Below are 25,664 nucleotides of genomic sequence, written 5' to 3'. Positions count from 1 at the left end.
TTTCTCTAAAGAGTGACTGCACCTTTTGAAAGAACAATGCCAGTAAGTGTGTAAAGGGTATGTGTGTGCATATATCGATTGAGGCAGTAGAGAAGGTAGACAAGTATCAGACACTCATCTGGTTTCCCCACTCTAATTCCAGGAGGGACGGGCCAGCATGTCGTCCTCAACACAAACGGCTTCCCCAGTTCTGGAAAACTTGAAGAGTTGCATTCTGACAGATGATTGGGCTCTTGCAGGACTAGTGGTGATTGGGTCATTCTGCACAGTCTTCATTGCCCTCCTCTTGTTCGCTGCCATCTTTGGCTGGTGCTCCGCTCCAAAGCGTAAATCAAGTTGCATATAAACAACAAGGACAAGAGTGGGGCATTTCAAGAATACCACAACCAGGCAAGAATTGGCCCATCCACGAACTGTTTGATCAGGTCAAAGGGAAGCTTCATCTTTTATCCTTCTTGTGTGGTTAATTCTTCACACACAGACTTGAGGCACTCGCAATCTGACAGCCCGCATATAAGACTGCGCCTGCAAGGGAGGCCCTCATGCTGTTGTGTACTCAATTACAAATCTCGACACACAATGCAATCTCAATTCAGGACCATGTGACCAGCCAAACCTTACAGTCAAGATATTTGCTTGCTTGAACTTTTCCCTGACAAGGAAAATTACTGGGTTACTGCCATTCTGAAGCTGGAAGAGACCCTCAAGTAACCCCACCACATTCAGATGAGGAAGGAAATAGCCCCCAGATCAAAAGCTCATCTCGACCCTTCTATGTGAAAAGCTTTTTCGTTAAAAGAACCTGATGCAACGTTCTTCTGCTCTGGTTACATAACAACCTAAAATAACATGCGTGCAAGACAATCCAAGTGTCTCTCTCTCTCTCCTCCTTTTGTTGTAATTTAGGACCTCACAAGGTCAGGGGTTTTTGTTGTTTTGGTTTCTGGAGGTTTGTTTGTTTTTTATGAAAGTGGGTAGAAAAACCTATTAGTTTAAAATAAAAAAAAAACTGGATAGCAGAAAAACGTGATGTTTCTTTGAACAGTCTCTTAATAAGGGTTTCTAGCTAGTAGGAAGTTACAACATGCAGCAGACAAACCCAAGGAGGGGTCCTGCAGTGACACCTGCAGTAAAGATCACCCTGGGATGAGATGTAGCATGAGAAATTTCAGGGGGTAGTGGGGATTGGTGAAATTAGGGAAGGGAAGATTTTGAAGGGGTTGGGGGGAAAAAAAGTGAGATTTATAATTGGAAGCTACTTTCAGCCTTAAATATAGAGTGGTCAGCATCCCCCTCCCCCCTTAACAACAGTGCAGCAAGAAAAGGGTGATTTTACTTTTAAATGCCCCCATGGAACTGAAGAAACACTATTCCTTTTTCCAATAGTCTCAGCTAAAGAAAATCTATTTTTTCCAGGTAAAGTATTATTACATGGGTCTGCCACATACAAAGTTCCCTAGCACATACCCATTGCTTTACTGCTGCAGTGGAACAGCACCAGAAAGAGTCATCACTGTAAATAACAGCCAGGCTCCCATCACTCTAGGGTGGGAGATGTAAGTCAAGATGACGGAGCAATGACATGAACCTTAACTAACCCAAGTTCTGGTACTAACACTTACCCTAGAAAGTCCTGCTATAACTACTGATGGCTTGTGCAAAATTAGTTTGGCAGTCTCAGCTGAGTTCCCAGTGCACAAGTGTCCATTGCAAACCAGCTGCGACAAAACCCTTGCTAGTAATCTCAGTAGAGAGCTCACGGAGTAATCAGAGACGGAAGCTAAGATATCGTCACCCCATAGCTATTAAAAAGGACTTCTCATTTCAACTGGCAACAGAAGCAACACAGAGGCAGCCAGCTGGCTACTCTAGGTACGACCTAAAGGCATGCAACAGCAGCTGAAGATTGACTTAGCTGCATAAACTGAGCAAAATATTAGAGCGTGGTGCCTCACAGCAGACACCTAGTGGAGTCACCTTAACTGCAACCAATCAAGCATTGTTTCAAGGGCATGCCAATTATTCTGACATTTGGGCCAGACCTCAGGGCAACTGGTAAAAATCCTTCATAATAACCTGTTCAACAGGTCTTGTTCTCTGTCAAAACATGACTGAGGGCAACGCCCTCACCAGGACTCCAGCAATGAGAAAATAAATATTCCCGTTTCCACCACTGAATCCTGACAAAACCACTCTGGATGCAGAGCCACATAATGAAAATGGATGCAAGGCTATATGTGGGAGGGAGGATATTCATTTCCCAGTTTGTAAACATACACTGCTCTCTTATTGGGAAAATTAAGGTCTTGCTGTCTCAAACTAGTGGCACATAGTAATTTGTTACAATTACAGCCTTCTCGGATTTACAGTACACTATTTGTAACATGTATAGTGGTTACAAGTCTGCATTTAGGTTCCCCAACTTGGGCGTGTGCGTGGTATGGGCTTGATCCTGAAAGGTGCTGAGCACCCTAAACTCCTGTTGGGGACAACAGGAATTAGGGACACTTAGCATCTTGCAGCATGGAGCTCTTTTGAGTCAGAGGCAAACATTAAAGCTAATTGCTTCTACACCAAGATGCTGGGCTTTAGATCATGCCTTTCTTTACAGCAGAGATGATGTGGCAAAGACAAAGTCAAAAATAGACAACTGGAATGTCCAGTGTGAGTCAGAAAATAGGAAAAGCTGCGCAAAGAAACACTGCTCACTCCCTTTGGTTTCTTTAGCAGAAAAATGCTGATGCTGCATGACAATTCCATGTGGTCGCATGGGAGGATGTCATGGTCATACAGTAGCCCCTTCCCATAACCAGATAATCAATATACAATGCTAGGTGCCAGTTTCACACTCTGAGGACTTGGTGGCAATGGGCACCCCATTGACAGGAGATGGAGAAAGATGAGATGCTCAGAACAGAGGAGAGATTATACCACATGTGGTTACATAAGCCATTGAACCAGCCAGTCTCAGAGGCAGTGACACTCAGATACAGGGTAGGTGGCCCAAATCATCAGTAGAAATAGCCAACACCTTGTGCAATCTAACACAAGGGCCCCTGGTTTCTGCAATGCAGAACCTGGTGCAGAATTCTGCAGCAAACTAGGAATTCTGGGGTAGTTTCATGTACACTTAAAAGTAGAGAGTGTTTTAAATATGAAAATACAACTTTTGGCTATTTATTTTAATATTAAAGTCAGTTTATTTTATGCTTCTCTCTGATTTTCAACATGCTGCTGATTTCTGCATTGGCAGCAAACAACTGCCTTGTAGAAGTTGCCATAGGGGAAGTTGGAGGTTTTAACAGGAGACAGTTAGTTATGTATTTTGGTGCCTGGAAAGCAGGTGGGCAGATGATGGGGTTTGTGAACATAACATAAGAAGGGCCATTGGTTTGACCCAGTGTGGCCAATCTAGCCCAGTACCCTGTCTTCCAGGAGTAACAATGAATTAAAATGAAAGCAGGCAGTTCACACCTCTTAGAACTACTATTTCTGACAGTCTTCCCATAGACAGTACTGCATCTGTTACATTCAGTTCACATTTTCCACCAAAACTTTGAGGTCTAGAAATTTAAGTTTTTCCACAGCATCATAGTTCCAGAATACACTGGCAATAATGGTGCCAAAGAGGGGAAGAGTAGATTAATTCACCCACCCCTCCCGCTATCAATGCATACAAGAGAGACACTTACCCCAGCTCTTCACAGAAGTTCACTATAGCATCAAACGCCGTCAGCACAGCTTTATCAGACTCTTTCAAGGTGCCTCTTTTCTCCTGGGAATAATAAAAGACAATGCTTAAAGCCACCTTCAATGTAGCTATGGACAGATGCAGCACCTCTGCTGACAGCCAAATCCGACCATCTTTCCAGATCATAACTGCAACCAGATCTATGCTCCGCTTCTCCACCCCATGGTAGTACCGCAGCCAAGAGTGACCACCACCTCCTCTGCCATGCCTTCAGACCCTCTGACAACGCTGCAGCCAGGTCCAGCCATCTCTTGCCCAGCACTTCTGCCTCTTCCACTCTCAGCTGCGACACTGCTGCAGCCAGATCCAAGCACAATGCCTCTAACCCCAGTCCTACTAGCAGTAATGTGGCCAGAACTGGGAAAACTCTATTCTGCCTTGGGACAGTCTGCGGTAACTGCAAACAAGGGGCTGACTAGACCAGTGGTTCTCAACCAGGGGTACGTGTAACTAGGGTTACCATACGTCCTCTTTTTCCCCGGACATGTCCAGCTTTTCGGCAGTCAAACCCCCGTCCGGGGGGAATTGCCAAAAAGCCGAACATGTCCGGGAAAATGGCGGCTCTGCTCCTCCCCGACTCTTCGGCTCTGTTTAAGAGCCGGGCTGCCCAAGAGCTACCGGCTTCGGGCAGCCCCCGTGCCTCCGGACCCTGCGCCCCCAGCCGGGCACTTCCCCGCCCGGGCTCCGGCGGCGCAGGGTCCGGAGGCACGGGGGCTGCCCGAAGCCGGTAGCGCACACAGAGCCGAAGAGGAGCAGAGCCTCCAGCCACGGCGGCTCTGCTCCTCTTCCGCTCTGTGTAACTTACACAGTGTAAGTTACGCAGAGCCGCGGTGGCTGGAGGCTCTGCTCCTCTTCGGCTCTGTTTAAAAGCCAGGCTGCCCGAGCGCTACCGGCTTCGGGCAGCCCCCGTGCCTCCGGACCCTGCGCCGCCGGAGCCCAGGAGGGGAAGTGCCCGGCTGGGGGCGCAGGGTCCGGAGGCATAGGGGCTGCCCGAAGCCAGTAGCGCTACCGGCTTCACGGTTTGCCGGGCAGCCTCCAGACCCTGCGCCCCCGGCTGGGCGCTTCCCCTCCCGGGCTCCAGCTGCGCTGGGGAAGCGCCGGCTGGGGGCGCAGGGTCTGGGGGCTGCCTGGCAAACCCTGAAGCCGGTAGCACTGGGGCAGCCCTTTCCCCCTGGCTGGGAGTGGGAGGGAGGAGGGGGCGGAGTTAGGGGTGGGGAAATGGGCGGAGCCAGGGCCCGTGGAGGGTCCTCTTTTTTTATTTAGGAGATATGGTAACCCTAGTGTAACCCTGGGGGTATGCAGAGATACTCCAGGGGGTACATCAGCTCCTCTAGATATTGGCCTAGTTTTACAACAGGCTACATAAAAAGCACTAGCGAAGTCATAAAAACTAAAATTTCATGCAGACAATGACCTGTTTATACTGCTCTATATACTATACACTGAAACGTAAGTACAATATTTATATTCCAATTGATTTATTTTATAATTGTATGGTAAAAATGAGAAAGTGAGCAATTTTTCAGTGCTGTGACACTTTTGTATTTTTATGTCTGATTTTGGAAGCAAGTAGTTTTTAAGTGAGGTGAAACTTGGGGGTATGCAAGACAAATCAGACTCCTGAAAGGGGTACAATAGTCTGGAAAGGTTGAGAGCCATTGAACTAGACCGTGATGGGGTGTATCTGGCCTTCTCTATCTCTTGCTGCAGCGGTTGAAGCACTGACACCCCTCTGCTCTAGGAAAACCAACTCAGCCCAGGCTACAAACAAGAGTTAGTCCTCCAGAGGCCTAGAAAGGCCAGGAGGAGACCCTGTCCAATCAGGAGCCAGCAGGCCAGTTAAGAAGGCTTGTCTGCTTCCTCTCCAGGGGAGTACTGGGGGAGACTTGGACAGAGAAGGAGCTCTTCAGTGCAAACTCTGAACCAGGCTAGGGCCTTGGCTTCAAGCACTACAATCAAGCACTTGCCTGTTTAAAGGCACAGACAGCCAGATTCGGAGTTTAACTGTGTAAAGATGAGTGCTGAGCTTGCAGCATAGACCGCCCTGCTCCAAACAGGCTGCCACGATTTGTGAACTGAGGCAGGGACCACCCATAGTACCATGCATTGCACAGAAAGTGGTGCTAGCCAGGCCTGTGACATAGACAAAGAGCAAAACCTAGTGTTAGTAGTGCTGTAGGAAGCTCTTCTGCAGATCCTACCTGGAGTTTAGAGAGCTCCTTCTTGATCAGGAAGGACACTTGCTCCCGGTCATTCCTAGAGTAATAGAGACGGCAACAGGACAGCTTCCCATCTCTCCCAGCCCTTCCAGACTCCTGGTAATATCCAGCCATCGACTTCGCAATATTCCAATGGGCAACAAATCTGCATGGGATAAGAGAATGGTAAGCATCGAGTTGAAGTCTTTTCTCCCGTCATTGTAAACACAGAGATGTTCTCTACTGAGTCCAACAATAAAGTAGAAACAGAGCAGCGTAAGTGGGAGCAAGGACTTAGAAGGGAATGGAGCAAGGGATTCTTAACTGGGCATTCTTAAAATAGTAAAGAGGCACCAAGGGAAGCTACAACAAAAGCCTAGTGTGTGTGTAAACAATAAGTCAGCGGGACACACCCAAAGCAAATGGAGGAGAATAGGCAGGGTGTATATACTATACATGTATAAAGATATACAGCTGTGAAGGGGGGAGAAAACAGTATTGATCTCCAGGAGTTTGTGTTCTTTTACTGTAAAGGTGTGCATGTTATTAATATGCATTATTTACTTTACGGATTTGAAACATGTTTTATAATAATATTATTCATAGATTCCAAGGCCAGAAGGGACCATGGTGATCTAGTTCGACCTCCTGTATACACACGTGATAGAACTTTCCCCATTTAAACTTCGGTTAGAAGCTTCTTTGCCTACAAGCTATGCGTATGGAATTCTGTCTCACAAACTTCAACTATACAGTAAGGGCTCCCTTGCAATCATAATATGCCACCATGGATCATTACTAAACAACCATTGAAGTTGCACACAAAAACGGCAATCAAAATACCATTGCATGGCTGACTTAAACCTATAAATGCTAGAACATTCACTGACAGCTGTGTTCTCTACCCTCTGGGTCCCAGAGCAGTTTATGCTCCGGTGATGTGCTGCCAATATTTTATACAAAGGGTTCCCTCTGTGGAAGCAGAGAAAGAACTGACAGGAAGGAACTGCAATGCATGACAGTTCGTTAGCAAGAGTCAGGCTAACTGTAACCCTAATAACGCGAGATTTGTAGAAGTGAGGATTGTGTGAGGCGAGTGGGAAAGAACTGTGTGAGAAGTTGTTGCGACCTTGTGTAGATAATGTGTAGAAAATATTGTATGTAGGCTAGAGTCAAAACAAGTGAGAAAAATAAGATATCAAGATGGCCTATGTATAAACAAAATGCAGCTGTTGCTTGTTATTGTCTGTAATGAAAGGTATAAATGTTTGCTGTAACTGTTTACCTGTAGAGAGACCTGCTTAGCTCTTTCTCTCTGCGCAATTGTGAGAGAAATAAAGCATCTGACTTGCTGTACCCAAACAAAAAGTGAGAACTGTGTTTTTCTCCGACACCTCAAAAGTGGCCTCATTATTGTATGCTAAACCCCATACTCCAGAAGTTTGTGTGCTGCAGACGTATGGAGTGAGAGACTGCAGGAATCTAGTCACTGGTTATCCTCATTTAAACACTCTGTCAGAACCAGGGCCAGGCGGGAGGTAGCAGAGCATAACATTTCCTCCTTGCCTGTATGTTTACGAGCGCCTCAAATACGCCATCTCCAGCCACAGTGAATAAGCAGCAAATAGGGAGGGGCTGGCAACAGCAGGGGAACCCTCCGTTCATTTCCCTCAGGGGCCTCCTCCACACTTCTCAGGCATGATCTTATACCTGATGATGTGTGTACAATTCCTGTCCCAAGAACTTTGTTACTGCAGGGTTACGGTTGATTGGTAGTACCACATACCCTTCTGGAATATCAAATGTGTCTATCCTTAAATCACTGAAAGCCAGGAAATAGTCTGTTCTGCTCAACAAACTTAACTCTGCACCAGCAGCTGGCAAGAGTTACTGGGGTTCTACTGTAAGTATGTTTTGTCAAGGGTTGCCCTTACAAGCAACACAGAATGACTAAATGTGCTGTTTTATGTGTTTTCTCATTCATCTGTATGCTCTCCCTCTGCTCTCCACTGTGTTAGGGACTGGCATATTGACTGGTACAGGGATTTCTTGCTGCAGGTTGCTACAGTTCATAATACTGTACAAGGAGACTCCTTATTTCGGTGCTGAATTATGTGGGTTGTACAAGTAGAGGAGCACAGTAGTCAATTCTGCCTTTGTAGCAATCTAGTAGCATCCATGACTGTGCTTCGGAAGATGGCACATGTGTGAGCTAACCCATTCATCTCAATGGGGTCCTTCCCCATCTCCCAAAGTCTACCCCAGCCCCTGTTGTGAAACAGTAATTTCAAGAAAATCTCTCTAAACATAGAACCATAGAAATGTAGGTTTGGAAGGGACTTCACGAAGTCATCTAGTCCAGCCCCCTGGGTTTTAGAGCATTAAAATCAGCTCCTCATGGGGGAGGAGAGACCTGTATCTGAGGAACGCCTTGTCCAAATTACCCCAGTTTGCATTACTAACTCCATGCTGGGCCCTGATGTGGCACAGCAATATTGGGAGTTGAGGGTGGGGGAAATGTGGGTTGATAGTGCCACCACAGTTACACCACGATCTCCATTTTAACAGGGGTGACAAGCACAAAGTCTGTTTTTAAGGGATGGTTTTTAAATGTTTATAATTGTTTGTTAAACTGCTGTAGAAAAATCAAGCTGTTATGGGGGAATCCCATTTGAGGTTTTCTATGCCTGTTTTAAAAAGTAGCAAATGACTTTAATTTTTCTAGTATCTGACATTTCCTTCAGCCCTCTTTCACAGAAACTACAGCCCTCTGAGAGGTAATATGGATAGCTGTAAACTTTTGGTGTCTCTAGACTAGATAAATTATTGTAGAAAGATGAAATTTGTTTACTGTGTTTATTTTTCATGACAAACACATATTACTGGTTTGATACTGTCATCTGTCCGTGTCAACATCAAACCAGTTCTTAGAATAGAACTTTATTGTGGGCGCTTATGCTGATGTCCAGCAGCCTCTCTGATCATGCTGCCATTGTGTGAAGCCATCACTACTTGTTTTTCTTTGATCACACTCAGGGCATGGCTACACTTGCAGATGTAGAGCACTTTGAGTTAAACCAGCCTTCATAGAGTGCAGTAGGGAAAGCGCTGCAGTCTGTCCACACTGACAGCTGCAAGTGCACTGGCGTGGCCACATTAGCAGCTCTTGCAATGGCCACAGAGAGCAGTGCATTGTGGTAGCTATCCCAGCATGCAAGTGGCTGCAACATGCTTTTCAAATGGGGGGTGGGGAGGTGGAGTGTGTTGTGTATATGGGGGGAGAGAGAGTGGGTTTTTGGGGGGCTGAGAGCATGTCAGCATGCTGTCTTGTAAGTTCAGACAGCAGCAGACCCCTCCCCCCCCCCCCCCCCCCAGCATTCCACAATAATGGCTGCTTTGTCTCAGAGCAGATAAGCATGCCAGCTGTCAGAAACGGAGCTTTCAAAGGGCATATCTGCATTCCTGCAGTGATTCCAAAACAACGACAAGAGTGGCCACTTGACTTAAGGGGATTCTGGGACGTTTCTGGAGGCTGATCAGAGCGCAGTAATGCAACACCTCGTTCACACTGACACCTGGGCCTTTCAGCCAAAGCTCACTAAGTGTTAATCTTCTCACCGAGGTGGAGTACCAGGAGCGTTCTAGCCCTAGAGTCAGAGCACTCTACATGCCTTGCCCGTGTGGACACGCAGTGAGCTAGGGTGCCCGGGGCTGCTTTAATGTGCTCTAACTCACAGGTGTAGCCAAGCCCTCAGTCTTCAACTGTTCAGGATTTGAGTGAGCAGCATGACCAGGTTGCTGTATTGTTGGTGCTGACTACAGACTTTAACCTTCCATTTAATGCTATTATGCATGAGGATTTTAGAGCATTCAGAAAAATCAGCAAATCTCATCCTTACTATAGGGATGCTATTCCCCACAATAATGCCCAGGCATAACTGCAAGAGAAGGCATTCTTCTGAATTTTCTGGTGACCTGCAAACAGGCATGTTTGCATGTGTCCCCCTATTTAAAAAAAAAAAAACCAACCCAAAACCAAATGTTATGATGTATAAAGAAGGCCTGAAAGGATTTTTCTTTCTTTTTGTTTGTCCTTTACCTTAGGAATATCAAGTCTTGTCTTCCCAGTTTTTGCTAGAGGACTAAAAGAATTTTAGCTCTCTTGGCACTTAGCTGAAGGGGCAGGTGTATTGAATCTTTCACAAAGACAACTTTTCTTCGAAGTGTCTGCCAGCAGTTTGAGTTAATCAGGAATTAAGCATAGTTTTAAACAGCAGCTAAGAAAGTCTTTCCCTCTCCACTGCTCAAATTTGTCTATTTGATGCCAGTCCAACCCTCCAGGGAAACCTCTGGGAAAACAAGGAAATCAAAACCTAATCTTGCAAAAGCAACTGTCAAGCCCCTTTATACCTCAGAGCAGCAAAGGAGAGTACACTTTCTTTGTCTGTAGCAGGTCCCCTCAAGTCAGACCCTCTAATGATCTGTGTTTAACACTGGTATCCCATAACGAGTAAAAGCCCAACCTTTCCACTCTCTGCAGCTTCTAAACAGAAACACCTCTCACATGTTTATGAAGTTTGAAGGTGAATTCCTCCCATCCCCACGCCCTCTTGTGGAGATCTGGTTTCTTCACAGGGAGGGCTAGAGAAGCGTATCAAGTTCTCTTGAGACAGTATACGGGGGAGGGACCCTAAGGAGGATGTTTTCCCCTCTCTGCCCAAGCTCCTACATACCTGACATTAGCTTTGTCGACTCCCATTCCAAAACTGATGGTAGCAACAATAACAGGGACCTTTTCCTCCATCCACTCATTCTGAATCAAAGTTCTGTCTGCTGCCTTCAGCCCTGGGGAGGGAAAAGGAGAGAAAGCAGGGAAATCAGAGAGAAAGAGGAGATACCCTTTCACCCCTCAGTTCCCCAGCAATCTCTCCCCACTCTCCTATGTATAAAAATGTGCTGGTCAAAGTCAAGTACATTACCCCCCACTTCAGACTGGCTCATCATCAAACAAAAGGACTCAATACTCCCCCCACCACAAGAGGAAAATTCAGTTCCCTCTCAGGCAAGAGCCTGAATAGATAGGACCGGCAGAGGGCACTGAGTTCCAGAGCCAAAGGAGCACCTTTCCACCCCATCCCACCCCACTCAGGTCAAGGGCCTGTCAACTCAAGCTCCTGACCAAATCTCAGCAGCCACAGGATCACATGTACAGAGTTGCTCCCTAAGGTAGCCCTGACCCAGACTATTAGATAATGTGAAATTCTGCAGCCCTGACTGAGGGGCTGTACAATGTAGACACAACATCCAGTACCTGCATGATAGGCCTTGGCTTTCACTCCTCTGTAGCTCAGCTCAATAGCCAATTGGTCACAGACCTCTCTCATCCTGCAGTACACAATGCCACAGCCAGAGTATACCTACACAGAGCCAGAGAAGAGAAAATCCAGCACGCTATCCGGGGGAAGACGGAAAAAGCTCACAGCCATTACTGCTGAGGGGACAGGGCTACAAAAGCTTGAGACTCTTCTCCCTGTGCTGGCTCCCCTGCAGCCGCAAAATATCTTTTGAGTTGTAAGTATTCCCAATGGGGTTGATAAACCAGCATGGAAGTAAACCAAGCAGGAAGCATGTTTATCCTAGGTACTGCCAGGGCCCATCATTGTAGTATCTGAGCTCCCCACAATCTGTAATGGAGGCAGGGCAGTGCTATTATCCCCATTTTGCACAGGGAGAACTGAGGCACAGGGAGGCTAAGCCACTTGCCCAGGGTCACACAGGGAGAAGTGAATCCAGTTCTTCTAAATCCTAGGCTAGTGCCATAACCACTGGGCAAATCTCTCTCTCTCTCATTTTTTGCCACAGACACACAGCAAAACCAAACTGATGTGTGTGCATTTGTCAAGTGAGAGAAAACAAAATCAGCTGAGAAAGAAATGTTAACCGTAAGGGAAATAAAGCATCTGCTGAAACAACATGGACATGTGAAGGCTCACCAGGAAGGGTGCCAGCCCATGATCTCTGGCACAGTGGGCCTGATCCTGTGAACTGATGAACACTGGCAACTCTCATTGACTTCAGTAGGGAACGGAGGGTACTTTGCAGGATCGGACCCAATAAGCATTGAGACCGTTCCTGAGTGCTACGCCCTCCAATGCTTTACCAGAGAGCCCGCAGAGAGGGTCTCCATCAGATATGTATGGAAATGCTGCCCCGCAGTAACTCCCTGAACAGTCAGGCTTACAGAAAGGGACAGGAGCATATCTGCAATGGCTAGTGTTCTCTACCACATGGAGAGAGGATGCTGAACCAGCGAGGCTACTGCCGTAGCAGCTATGGGGCGACTCAGTTTCATAGCCTGGAAGTAGAAGGGTGGGGAGATTCTTCTCCCAGCTCCCTGCAGAACCCCCTCACATCAATGCCCATCCACTTAGGCTTGGTGAAGGATTGGGGGAAGAGGGCAGCGACACTGTGTGTGCGTATCACTCTATAAAGGCAAAAGTTCACCACCTTGCCATCACGGCGAGGTCAATATCTGGAAGGATGTGAAGTATTTCAGAGATTTAGAAGAAGTTTTTCAAAAAGTACCTGAGTGTTTCTTTCAGTGACCTCTCCCTTCCCCATCTTAGTCCTATTAGTGCCATCCCGATACCACAACGTTTAGGACAGTTCTGTTCCATTTACCATTCTGCCCTTGAAAGTAGCTTCTGAGACTTAAACCTACCCCTTGGGCATTCTTCTCTTCAAGGGCCTTCAGACAGAAATCCTTCAGATTCGCATAGGGATCAGTCAAGAGCTCCTTAAACTGCACATCATAGAACAGGTTAGGTCTGAAGCAAGGTGTCTTAAAGGTGGCAACAGGTTGCTTTAGCTTCAGTGACACCACTATGTCATCCTGGACCTGTTTGGTGGCTGTGGCAGTCAGGGCGACGCATGGCGTGTTGGGTATGCGAGAGCGTAAGGAGCCCAGTCGCAGGTAGTCGGGTCGGAAGTCATGTCCCCACTGGGAGACACAGTGAGCCTCATCTATTATTAGGTAGGACAAGAGGTTTCGAGACACAAGGGAGTTCAGGGTGGGCTGGAAGGAGGAGGCGGCTGCCATCTCTGGGGTGATATACAGGAGCTTCACCTGAGGCTTCTCGCTTGCCAAGTCAGCCAGGATGGTCTTCCTTTCCTGAGCAGAAAGCTTGGAATTCAGAGAGTAGACTTTGACCTTCAGTGCCAACAAATGATCCACTTGGTCCTGTGATTAAAAAAGAAGCAAGTGGCATTGAAGAAAGTCTTTACCAAAACAACTACTACAGAGATACACACAATAACCAAGCTTTACCTCTCGTTTCCAGACCCTGTCCACCAACATCTCACCTACTGCATAGCCTCAGCTCCAATTGTCTTTAAGTGCAGGAGTCTTTTTAAACAGGCTTAACTGCAGCAGCTAACAAAACGGATCAGCTTTATCAGCCACCCATCTCTTCAGGTAACCATCAGCATTTATAAGAGACAAAGGTTCTCCTATCAGCAATGAGACTGTCAGCAGGGACCCAGTTATTTTCAGACATTGGAGATGACAATGAGATCATCTCAGGATGATCAGCATCAGCTCCCTGCACTGAAGGAAAATGCATGACAGCAACTACTCACATTTTTATAGCGCATTTCATCCCTCAGGATCCCAAAGAACTTTACAAATGTATAGAGTATAGACTATGTACCGGGATCACTTCGTTCACCACTAAAATTGAGCCATCTCGGGTAAAATTAAATCAATTTTAAAAGCCAGAAGGAACTATTAGATCATCCATTCTGACTTTCTGCATAACACCAGCCATAGAATTTCATCCAATCACCTCTGCACAGAGCCCAAGAACTTGTGTTTTAGCTAAAGCATCTCTTCCAGAAAGGTGTCCAGTCTTAATTTGATTACATCAAAAGTGGAAGAATACAGCACTTTCCTTGGTAGTTGTTCCAATGGTTAAACACCATTCCTGTTAACTATTTGTGCCTTATTTCTAATTTGAATTTCTTTGGCTTTGACTTCGTTTCGCCTTTCTCAACTAGATGAAAGAGCTCATTAGTACCTACTATTTTCTCCTTATAAAAAGATATTTATACATTGTAATCAAGTCATCGCTCAATATTGTTTTTGATAAACTAAAAAGATTGAGCTATTTAAATCCCTCACTGCATGGGATTTTCTCCTGCCCTCAAATCATTTTTGGAGCTTTCTTTCACTCTCTCTTTTCAAAATTCCAGTATAAGTCTCACTAATGACCCATACAAAGATAAGATCACCTCTCTACTCCTGTTTATACATCCAGGTATCGCATCAACCCTTTTGGCCACAGACTCACACTGGGAGCTGATGTTGAGTTGCTTGTCCACTATGACTCCTACATCCTTTGCAGAATCACTGCTTTCCAGGATCCAGTCTTCCACTGTGTAGTTATGGCCTGCATTCCTTGTTCCTAAATGTATCAACTTGCATTTGGCTGTATTAAGACACATTTTTTTCGAATGGGCCCAGCTTACCAAGTCATCAACATTTACCATTCTGCCAATCTTTGTGCCATCCAAAAATTTTATCAGCAGCAATTTTATATGTATTCCCAAATAACTTATTGAAAAATATTGAAAGTGTCAAACTTAGTCCTAGAACATCACTATGGAACATCACTAGAAACAGCCCCATTTGATGGAAATTCCTCATTGACAATTATTTTTTGAGATCGGTCAGTTAGCCAGTTTCTGATCCCTTTTAAAAAAAAATAGCACAAGACAACGCCAAAGTACGTGCTAACCAGAATGTTGTGTGGCATTAAATCAAATGCCTTACAAAAGTCTAAGTAAAACAGCAGGGAAAGTCACTCTTCACAACTGGGTGACAAAGCACCAGAAAAGGCCAAATGTCCATATGGAATTGCCCTGAAGCCTTAAGTGTTCAAGGAGTGGCGCTGCCTGAAACTTCCTCTTTCTGTGATGGAATGGGGAAGAATGACAGAAAGACAGCTTGATACTAAGCAAAATATCTGTTATGAGGAAAAACTGATATTTCCGAGGGGTTTTACTACAGAAATAAATAAAATAGTAATTTTCTTCTTAGGAATGGTCCAATTTAATCCATTTTCGATGTTCTACTTTGCTGCCTCCAGATAGTACATCTCTGAATGGAGGTAACAGGCAACGGGGCAAAAGGAGAGAGAAGTGATCATTTAGATCATCTATTAAAGGTTAAAAAAAAAAAATCCCCCTGCAGTTAGTTTAGTTCAAATCCCCTTATTCCCCTTTAGGATGTTAGATTGTGATACAGGCCTGCCATGGTTCTGCAAGCCAGGATACTTTAAACTATGGTTAATTGGAAAAACTCTACTGTCAAGTATCAAAGGGGTAGCCGTGTTAGTCTGGATCTGTAAATGCAGCAAAGAGTCCTGTGGCACCTTATAGAGTAACAGACGTATTGGAGCAAGAGCTTTCGTGGGTGAATACCCACTTCTTTGGATGCATCCGAAGAAGTGGGTATTCACCCACGAAAGCTCATGCTCCAATACATCTGTTAGTCTATAAGGTGCCACAGGACTCTACTGTCAAGGCAGTTAGCAACAGTATTCTTACCTACTCACAGGATCAGAAAACCAAACCCACATCAATGAAATGAGACTAAAGAGACCAACTGGGATCAGAGGTTGGCAGTGGGGGAAGGGATTGGACCCAACTGTGCATCCACACAGTCTCCCCACCCTCCCTTCACTGATTGCTTTTCCACAGCTAACAGGAGATGGTTACCTGAATCAGTGCAATCAGAGGTGAAATGACAATGGTGATGCCCACTGCCAGAACTGCAGGAAGTTGGTAGCACAGGGATTTCCCTGCCCCTGTGGGCATGCATACAAAGACATCGTTCTTGCCTGCAAAGACAACAAAACAAAGCTCAAGGCTACTAAACCGTGGCAATTCACCTAGATTCTGCTCTGGAGGACTGGGCACAAAGTCTTTTAGATCAAGACAAATTGCATTAGAAGTGTGTCTCTGCAAGTACAATGCCGCATGCCAACATGAGAGAGGTTTTTTTTAATTTTTAAACGAATAATAATAAAATAATAGCAATATTTTGCACTTCTCCACAGGCTTCCTTCCAAGCAACTCTAACCACTTTATGAACATGAATTAAGCCTCATAACACCCTGGGGTGACAGGAATTATTCTACCCAGAGGTGTAAATCAAAGTACAGAGAAGTTAAATGACATACCAAACTTATATCCGCTCACTTCCAGAGAAGCTTGCTTTTAACTCATCTGGCAGGTTCTACATCCAGCTACCAAACTAAATGGACCTTTACCGCAGCCTGTTAAACTTTACCACAAATTCTCCCAGTACTGGACTGGAGCTGAGAATCTTCCCGTTATAGATAGAATATTCTTTATCAAATAAACTATCACTGTATTAAACAGCATCCACTGACAGAGAAGGATGCCAACCAACACCATGCTATTTAATAGGCAGAACCATACTGGTGATCTAATGCCACCATGGCTGCTGGCAACAGCTGTGTGCATGTGCTGGTTTCTAGTGGAAACAAGAGAAGGATCCTGGGATTTTGACTCAATGTCAAAACAGGTGTGACACTGGTTCTTTGAACACCATCTCACGCAGCAAGACTTAAAATTGAAGAGACAAGGTTAGAGTCCCAAGAAAGACAGTCATGCCTTACCTTTCACCACTGTCATGGTTGCGCTCTCTTGCAGAGAGGTTTTAAAGGAGTCAAACCCAAAGATCTTTTTCAGAGTTTTCCGGACCTTGCCATCTAGGCCTGAGGGAGTGTAGTCGTTCATCGTATAGGTACAGTACTGGAAAGAGGTCAAGGTAAATGAGAAGGAAAGGAGCTTACTTAGCTCAACTGTTGTTCACACCAGCAACCAATCACAAGTTCTTCTTGGTCACAGAGAGAATTTTTCCCCTTAGATTATTGGCTGCCAAAGCATCAGTTTAAACTGCTCCAGGAATATTTTTCTGGGAGTATATATGATTCCAAAGTCTCTCTCTGACAGAGACAAAATCACTTGTAAATCAGCTTCCCTCCCCGATCCTAAAAATAAGGAAAAGCTAATCTCATTTACACTTGTGGCAAATCCCTTCTTACAGACAGCTCTAGCTAGTGTTTCTAATATAGCGCCATATGTCGGAAACAACTGAGCAAGAAGAGAATCCACTTATGTAGTCCTCTCTTTAGACTGAGCAGAGCATCTGATTCACACACAACTTGCCACCCCACTGGGAAGCTTACTGTGGGAGAATGGCCTGATTAAACAGGAAAGGCTAAGGAAATATCTGTGTCCTTTCTGCCTGCTCTCAATTCTCATCCCATGGCCTCTAACCCCTCACACCAGCTCTTTTCATACTGGCACCTTCTTCACCTGCTCTCCTCCCCTCTCTGCCAACCTTACTGCTTTCCAGGCCTGATCTCACTCACAGCCCTGTCATTTGGTTTGCTCCACCTGCACTTGCTTCCCAGTTGTCCCCACAACCTTCTTCTCCCTTACACCCACTACTTCCTTCCTTCCCCTCTCGCACACCCACGTCCTCTCTATGCCCAGATCCTCTTGCCTTCAGTCTGCATCCTCCACCCACACTCCTGCCTCTTACCACCGTCTCCTTCCCCCAGAAAGCTTCCCCTCCCCCCCAATTATCACTGAGGGAGCAAAGCTGAAACTGCCAAGAGAGGAAAGGGGTGAAGGAAATGGGCAAGTTCAAGGTGCCCTTTAACCCAGACCAGTCCCAGGCGCCAGAGCTGGTTTTAGGCAGTAACTCTGCTTGGCAAAGGAACCACCTGAATCAAGCCCCCCCGCCCCGGAGAGGTTCAGGCCCAAGAGACTAGCCCCTGCCTGCACCCTCACTCCAGGGACTACTTTATCCCCAGGTGTTACCCCCATGCCCCTTTATTCCTCCACTTCCCCCTGCCTATATCCTTCCGCCCAGGCTGCCCCCCACCTCATTACTCGCACTTATTCAGCTTCCGTATCGGCTGCTGTTGCTCCCGCCTGGGCGCGGGCTGATGACGTCAGGGCTAATCCCCTTTAAACAGCCCAGTAGGTGCCATTGATTTTAGAGTTCCGTCCTCGTGCGCGCACATTCCCCTCCCCAGCCTCTCGTCTAACGGGGCCACGTGTCTCTGGACACCACACTAACCCTCGAAGCGCTCCTGGCTTGAGTACACCGGGCTCAGCACAAGCCGGAAGGGGTGGGTCTTGTTGCTATAGCGCTCGCCTCTTTCTAATCCCAGCGTGTTGCCTGCGTCATCCTCGGTCGCCGGAAGTGTGTAGTAGGCGGGCTGAGGAAGATGGCGGCGGCGAAGAAGAGCGTCCTGTCGTCGTTGGCGGTTTACGCGGAGGATTCCGAGCCCGAATCCGACAGCGAGGCCGGCGCGGCGGGGAGCGATGGAGGGACGGCAGCGGGTGAGTTGCGGGGCAGCTGCCGCTGCTCCTCCTCCTTCCCGCAGCGCCCCTGCTCAGACCGGACTCCTTCACCGGCCGGAGAGCGCCCGTCCCCGACGGGGGTCGCATCCTCCTCGCTCCCGGGGAGCAACCCCCCCTCCCCCCGAGAAGCGTTGCCCGCTCCTCTCCGCCGCCCCTCACCCACGGGCGGGAGGCGAGTGGCGGCGGAGAAATGCCCCTACGAGAGGCGGGCTTCCCCTTCCACCAGAGCGCCCCGGGGAAGGGATGAAACGCTCCCCGCTCATAATCTGTAGGGGAAGCCTCTCCCCGGTGTAGGGGAAATCTGCTCTTTTTCCTCCCTTCGTTGTAGCAGGAGTGAGACTGTTACTTCGGGTCCCAGTGGAACCGTATCACTTTATCCTCGGTATGCTAAGTCTCTTGCGAAAGCTGCGAGAAGGAAGAAATTACTTCTACTCCCTCGCCACCAGTGACCAGAGAAAGGGAGCAACCTCCCGTCCCCGGTGGCTTACAGAGGAGTCAGCTGCTTTTTCCATCTTCAGAATACAGTATTACAAGCGATAAAGTTCGCCTCCCTGAGTCTAGTGGGAAGTTAATATGTTGGGAATTACAGGCCAGTCAGTTTAATTTTGGTACCAGGAAAGATAATGGTGCAAATAATCCCATAATCGGTTTGTAAGGACCTAGAAGGTAATAAGAAACAGGCAATATGGATTTGTCAAAAACAAATCAGGTCAAACCAACCTAATATCCTTCTCTGACAGGCTAATAAGCCTTGCGGATGGGGGGGAGCTGTAGATGTACTATATCGCTTCTCGGCTCTTTGAGCTGTGGCGCAAACCTAGTATCTCAATTTTAGTATGCCTTTTGATGCTGCCTCCCATGACCTTCTTGTAAGCAATATAAGGAAATATAGTTTAGCCAAACCTACTATAAGATGTGCGTGCAAGTGGTTGGAAAACCATACTCAGAAAATAGTCATCAGTCCAGTTGGAAAGACATACTGAGTTGGGTCCCACAAGGATCTGTCCTATGTCCACATCTAGTCAAGATATTCATGAATGATTTGGATAATGCATGGAGAGTACACTTGTAAAGTTGGAAGACAATATCCAGCTGAGAAGTGTTGTAAGCATTTTGGAGGACAAGATTAGAATTCAAAATGATCTTGACAAATGGAGTGACAAAATAGGATGAAATTCAATAAGCACAGATGCGAAGGGCTGCACTTAAGAAGGAATAATCAATTGCACAAATACAAACGGGAAATGAATGCATAGGAAGGAATACTGCAGAAAAGGATCTTGGGATTATAGTGGATCACAAATTTAATATGGGAACAGTTCAGTCCTGTTGCAGAACTCACATTTTGTGCTTGCTATTGTTCGTGTCCATCTAAATCAGGGTGGAGTCATCTTAATCTTTTTTTTGTAATTGTACTTTTTAAGCTGTTTTCCTAAAGAACAGTCGATGCTCATTGGTAACCATTCAAATGTGTTATTTTAGTTGCAAATTATTGTTGTTACGCTAAATTTTGCTCTACACATTTAACCAGTTATGTAGCTTAACATACATTTATTCAGCTTCTTTATTTTTACATTTTTTTTACTATATTAAATACATTAGTCACCATTTTCTGTTTTACTAGATGATCACTTTGCCGTCATTCTGTATCAAGCTGTACTTAAAAACTGGAATTCAATTAAAAGTACTAAGCCAGCATTTTAAAATAGCTTTATTTCTTAATAAAAACAATCATAAGTGTGGATACAGAAAGGAAAAAAAATATCAAAATACGTTTTACAAAACTAACTTATTAAACAAATGATCTTATTAGTGAATTCACCTGATTATTTTTGGTCACCATATCCTTTGGAATTTTAGAGCTAGTAGATCTCATCTCTTCCTGTGTAGTTGTTTGTTAATAGATTGGGAGAGAAAAACAAGCTTGTCTGCTTTTTCAGTTCCTAATCGGTTTCTTAACTTTGAATGAACTAGTTATTGAACTGAACTAGTTGAGTAAACTGAAATGAAGAAAATATTCTCTCTGTACCTGGAGAAGAGGAACTGCTGTCAAAAACTGGTTTAGCACAACAAACTCTGGTTCCAAGAGTTTAGTCAGTGACTTCAACCAATTTGGTGGCTTGACTTTCTTTAAAACGTCAAAATAAAAACAAATACTACTCAATATTATTATTAAATGATTTGACTGTAGTGAATTTAGGCTTTAACACAGGTTCTCGTAATTTCAAATTTTAAGTGTGTTTATGATGAGAAAAGTGTATTTAATTTAAATTAAAAATTTGATTAAAAAAAAAGGTTTTATCCACCCTGATCTAAGTTAACTTTATGCCTTGATTATGCTTTTTCTTCTTTTTTTCCCCTATGCATGGACTAGAAGAAAAAGGAGGTCTGGTGTCAGAAGCATATGGTGAAGATGATTTCACCCGGTTGGAAGGAGATGAGGATGGGTATGAGGAAGAGGATGATGAAAACAGCAGACATTCAGTAAGTAGTTTGTCCTCTTATGCTAGCTGGTCTGACTCCCCGTTTAAATATCCCTATAGTGCCTTCTAGGGACTTCAGAGTGCTTCCCTAACGAGACTTTTTTACACACCCACACCCATACCATACCAGAAATCCTGACACTTCATCCTCTCCTTCAGCCACCAAACCATGCTTACCAAATAACTTCATTTCCTTTGGTCTGTTTTAAAATCCAAGAACTCTATCTTTCAAAATATCAGCTCAACTCATCTGTGTTGCTTGTTGCTAACTTTTTAGTTGCCATTTTGACTCCATTTTATGGATAAGATAAGGTACTTATGTATTGATAGTTGAAATATAAAATAAACCTTCATTTCTTGAGCTATAAAATTGGTTATGAAATCCTGTAGTGGGGAAATGGAGAAGAGAGGTGGAAAGCTCAACTGCACTTCTGAGAGGCATGGGGAAAGCCCTGTAAAAGGGCAGCTAGCTTTTGCATGATCAGGCTGGAGAATTAGCAGGAATGAAATTGTGTAGCATCATGTTGGGTTTTTTGTGCATAATCCCACTTACTACATCAGTATCTTGGTGTAGCAGTGATTTCTTGTCTAGATCTGTATGGCTTTTGTTTGTCATGAAAGCATGGCATGTTATAACAGCATTTAAATACCAAAGTAATGTATATCGCAAAGCATCCCTAAGACACATACAGTGCATGAGAACTTCACAGGGCACCAATTAGCCAAATGTAGTTATGAGATACAAAAGGGTGGTCAGTCTCACCATGGGGCAATGGCCTAATGAAAAGCCCAACTGCTATGAATGGGGAATTTGGGAATCTGTTTTAGGGTTCCATCACTGGATCCAGCTAAGAGGATCCATCTTCTGGATCCAACCCTTGGTAGTAGGTGGTTGAGAAACATGAAGCTCCTTCCCTCCTCTAGCTGCAGAAAGGAAGAGAAGGAGCTTTTCTCTCCTTGCCCTCCACAGACTACTGGCTGGTACAAGATTGTATCTCTGCTGCTTTGCCCCTTCTCCAGCCTTTTAGCTGCTGTGAGGAGTGCGGGAGGGAAGTGGTCGCTATGACTGTAATCCTCCACAAATTCCATTTTGTGTGACCCTCCCTTGTGATTAACTTCAGTGTCTCAGCTACTGCTCTTAGCTGTCCCAAACTGCAGCTGGAATTTAAGTTCTACTTTCACTGGCTCTGAATAGCAGAAGTGAAGCAGACTGTTCTTGTTAAATTCATTCTTCTGCAGCTTAGAAAAGCTATGACAGCAGAGACCCTGGAGTGATTTTTGGGTCTTCAGAAAGAGTGTAAACTAATGCAGTTTCATAGTGTTAATGTTGGCAACCATAAGAGCTAAAAGCATCTTTTTATTTAAAAAAAAAAAGAGAGAGCTTAAATTTTGTAGAAACCAGTGGATTAGGCTGAAATGCTTGCCAAGAAAACTTTCTTGTTCAGCACTGAGAAGTGGATTTTTCAAGATCTGCATGCACAATTTCTTGGAATGTATAATGTAGCTAGCCACCATCTCCGAGGGGGCAAGATGTGGAGAGCATCTAACTGTCTTCAAATCTCTGTACTAATTATTCATACACTTCCAGCTGTGTACGTGACATAACCCTGGATGGTCTACGACCCAGTTACCTAGACTGACTCTCATCTTATGTACTGTTGCAATAGTAGGACATCAATTTCTAGGACTAATACTTCAAGGATCAGCATTAGAGCCTTCTTTGTGGAAGGCTTTTGACTTTGGAATTTGCTACTTCTCCTGGTTCATCTGAGTCCAGGTTTGGTGGCCTTCAGAGAGCCAGGCAAGTTGCACTTAATTGACTAAGCTTTTGTCTGTTTTTCCATATGTTTACATTGGCCATAGTATTGGCTGGTAAGCTACTTTCCTGAATAGTTGTGTGTAACTTGTATGTTTGGTTTTGTAAATAATACCTATATGTTAAGGCAGTAGATTTCTAAAAACCCTTTGCATTGTCTAAGACTTAATAGTCGTGAAAGTATTGCACCCCATGTTCTCTTTGATTTAATAGCCATTTTAAACAAAAGGTCACCTCATTGGTAAAAGCATTATAGCTCTGATAAAAACATGGAATTATTCTCTACTGTGATCTTGAATTTTCTGGCAATTTGACATGCTCATTAAGACTGAGATGGCACTTTCATTAGCAACTTCTCTTTCTGTTTTTAACTTTCTAATTTTTTTCTTTTGAAGCTGAAACATCAAGTGTTTGGGTTCAGGCCAGAGTTGAAACTGAATGGAGAAGTTTGGGGGAAATCCAGGCAGCGGTCTTTAAGTTATGGGAGGACAAAATATATTCTATTTCTTCAAAAGTGACTTGTTTTGACTTGAGTTATGTATTTACCTCTAAAGATACATAGCTCTGTATGACCCAAGTTAAGTAGCTAATGAAGCAGTGTAGTCCCAGCTGATAATCAAACCTATTGGTAAAGCCAAAGGTCACCTTTAACAGGGGTTACCATGCCGATGCACTTCAAAACTTGATCTCTTAAAACTCTTTACTTGGTGGCATTTTGTGCAACATCTGGCTCTTATTTCTGGATGGAAATGGTAGAATTAAATCCTTCCAAACACCGGCTGTTTCCTCCTGTGTGTTTGGAAGCTGGGTGAAAGCAATTTAGGGCACTAAACTAGAATGACAAAGATGCGGTGTCTGCCGATATCACTGGCTCTTTGAAGCTTGTGAGTCTGGCTTAGCACCACCAAGCCTGCATGCTGAGTAGGACGGCAGGCAAGGTGTGTCCTGTGTACGTTGCTGGTGTATGCTTGGCGTGCAGTAGGTCTTGCAAATGCTGCTTTTTCTGTGAGGATTACAGAACAAGCAAAAACTAACGGCTGGAATTATCAGATGAGACAAGCTTGCTGACTTTTATTGTCCGGTTTTGAATATTCAGGAGCTGTATGATATCTGCAGGGGATATTTGCTACTTGGAGTTGTTCTTTTACTAAACAACACTTTTTCATGGCTTATCTGATTCATCTCTTGGTCATGCAAAGGGGTGGGATGGAGCTCATGATGACTTGTTGGTTGAAAGGGTCTTGGACTGTCGCTGGGCTGTTGAATGCAAGCCCCTTGCTATATATGCAGGAACTTGCCAAGCCTACCCTTTAAGCTTAATCCTGTAAATTCTTGTCTTGTAGGAAGATGACGATTCAGAGACTGAAAAACCTGAGGCTGGTGACCTGAAGGTATTTGGAAGTGTGGTGGGATGTGGTTGGGTAGCTGTCTGCAACAGGAATAAGTCTTAACAGCATGGCTTGGTTCATGGTTTGTTTTCTGCTCTGGTTAGTCTTAGTGCTTAATTGTTTTTATTCTATTTTATTTGCACCTGTAACATGAATATTCAGGGATTTTAATTCTGGCTCCTAAAAAAGATCTAAAGAGGCAGCAGAGCTATCTAGCTGGGGCATTGATTGATTGGCATACAGAGGTCTGAAATCATGAGTGAGCCATGTTGTGAAATGGATCTGACATGGTGGGATACTGACAGGAGGCTTTATTGCACTGATCTGAAAGAGATCATCATGTAATACAAGGCGCCTATCCTGAATATTCAGAGCCATGTTCTGACACAAATGTCTGAACACTTTCATCTGGAAGACAGATTTTACATGAGAAACAGCTTGATGATTCAATTTGGACTGTATTCCTGGAGATTGTGAAATCTTACAAAATCATTTGAGAAATAATCCAAGCACTTTACACTAGTCTTAGTGTTCCTGTTGTAAGGATTCTTTGTGCAAAGCTATCTGACTGTGAAAGACCATCATTAATATCAAATTAGAGATTTCCAAATAATTGCTTTTATAAATTACCTTTCACACCCTTGTGCATTGTATAGCATATACCAGGGAATACTTTACACGCCTTTGTGGTGCGAGGCAACAGCTGTTTAATAGCATGTAGTAAGACTAAACAGGGACAGGAAGTGTATTTGGTGGGGATACTGTATCCACTTGAAATAGCATAGGAAGCATCTATAGAGAGTGAAAACTAATGTTAGAATTTTTGGCTAGGAAATTAGGTTAAGAATTAATTTCCCTAACAATATGAAAAGTGCTGTTGGATATTGAAAGAGAACAGATTGTCAAGGCCTTAGTTTTACCAAGGACCTGTGTCCTCTGACAAGCTACATCTAAACCCTACAGCAAGGCCTTCTCATTTTCATCAGGAAATTGGAAATGCTATGGTAGCTTCAGGTACTCTTAAAATATAGAGGTCTTTATTGGATAGCATGAAAATTAACATAATGATTTCAGTATTATTTTTATCCAGTTTGAACATGTTTCACAATAGCCCCGCCTCATCAGTTTACATAATTCTTTGGATTAAGTCAGTCTATACTTTTAATATACCTAGAGGTTTTGGCAGCTGGATAGGAGTCTGTGGGTGTCTTGCACCTGGGAGTGCATGGGACATGGTAGAGTTTTTGGCATACAGGAGGAGGCTGAGGCTTTTGATGCTAGGAAAAAGGAGAAATACATTGCAGCTTTCTCTTCCATCTTTATTCAAGGGGGAAAGTGATTGCAACTAGACTATAACAGGGTTCAAAAAAGAACTAGATAAGTTCATGGAAGATAGGTCCATCAATGGCTATTAGCCAGGATGGCAGGGATGGTGTCCCTAGCCTCCATTTGCCAGAGGCTGGGAATGGGCAGCAGGGGATGGATTACTTGGTGATTGCCTGTTCTGTTCATTCCCTCTGGGGCACCTGGCATTGGCTGCTATTGGAAGACAGGTTACTGGGC

General features: G+C 44.7%; 2 protein-coding genes across 24 annotated transcripts in view; one reads left to right on the top strand and one right to left on the bottom strand.

Annotated features, from left to right (window-relative positions):
• The window catches only part of RECQL5 (RecQ like helicase 5), a 57,303-nt gene extending 39,059 nt beyond the window's left edge, over positions 1-18,244 (bottom strand). For 3 of the 18 annotated variants that reach the window (XR_508213.4, XR_508214.4, XM_065563447.1), the window contains exons 1-7: positions 16,653-17,917; positions 15,727-15,848; positions 12,671-13,189; positions 11,261-11,366; positions 10,683-10,794; positions 5,953-6,115; positions 3,693-3,775 (exon numbers count right to left, since the gene is read on the bottom strand). Coding sequence is in view for 15 of the 18 variants with exons in the window: in XM_065563447.1 (XP_065419519.1) it covers positions 3,693-3,775; positions 5,953-6,115; positions 10,683-10,794; positions 11,261-11,366; positions 12,671-13,189; positions 15,727-15,848; positions 16,653-16,773 (1,226 nt within the window). In the remaining 3 variants the exon portion in view is untranslated. The other 15 variants (XM_008163901.4, XM_065563444.1, XM_065563439.1 and 12 more) reach the window with 15 other exon arrangements.
• A 14-nt stretch (positions 18,245-18,258) lies between these two features.
• The window catches only part of SAP30BP (SAP30 binding protein), a 60,580-nt gene continuing 53,174 nt past the window's right edge, over positions 18,259-25,664 (top strand). For 2 of the 6 annotated variants that reach the window (XM_008163910.4, XM_008163908.4), the window contains exons 1-3: positions 18,259-18,393; positions 20,789-20,898; positions 24,057-24,104. In XM_008163910.4, the coding sequence (XP_008162132.1) occupies positions 18,279-18,393; positions 20,789-20,898; positions 24,057-24,104 (273 nt within the window). In that variant the 5' untranslated portion in view covers positions 18,259-18,278. The remainder of the gene's footprint in view (positions 18,394-20,788; positions 20,899-24,056; positions 24,105-25,664) is intronic. The other 4 variants (XM_065563448.1, XM_024101743.3, XM_008163909.4 and 1 more) reach the window with 3 other exon arrangements.

Source organism: Chrysemys picta, chromosome 12, assembly GCF_011386835.1.
Source record: "Chrysemys picta bellii isolate R12L10 chromosome 12, ASM1138683v2, whole genome shotgun sequence".
NCBI lineage: Eukaryota > Metazoa > Chordata > Testudines > Emydidae > Chrysemys > Chrysemys picta.
Note: the sequence above shows the minus strand (reverse complement) of the source record. Positions and strands in the feature narration are given on the sequence as shown.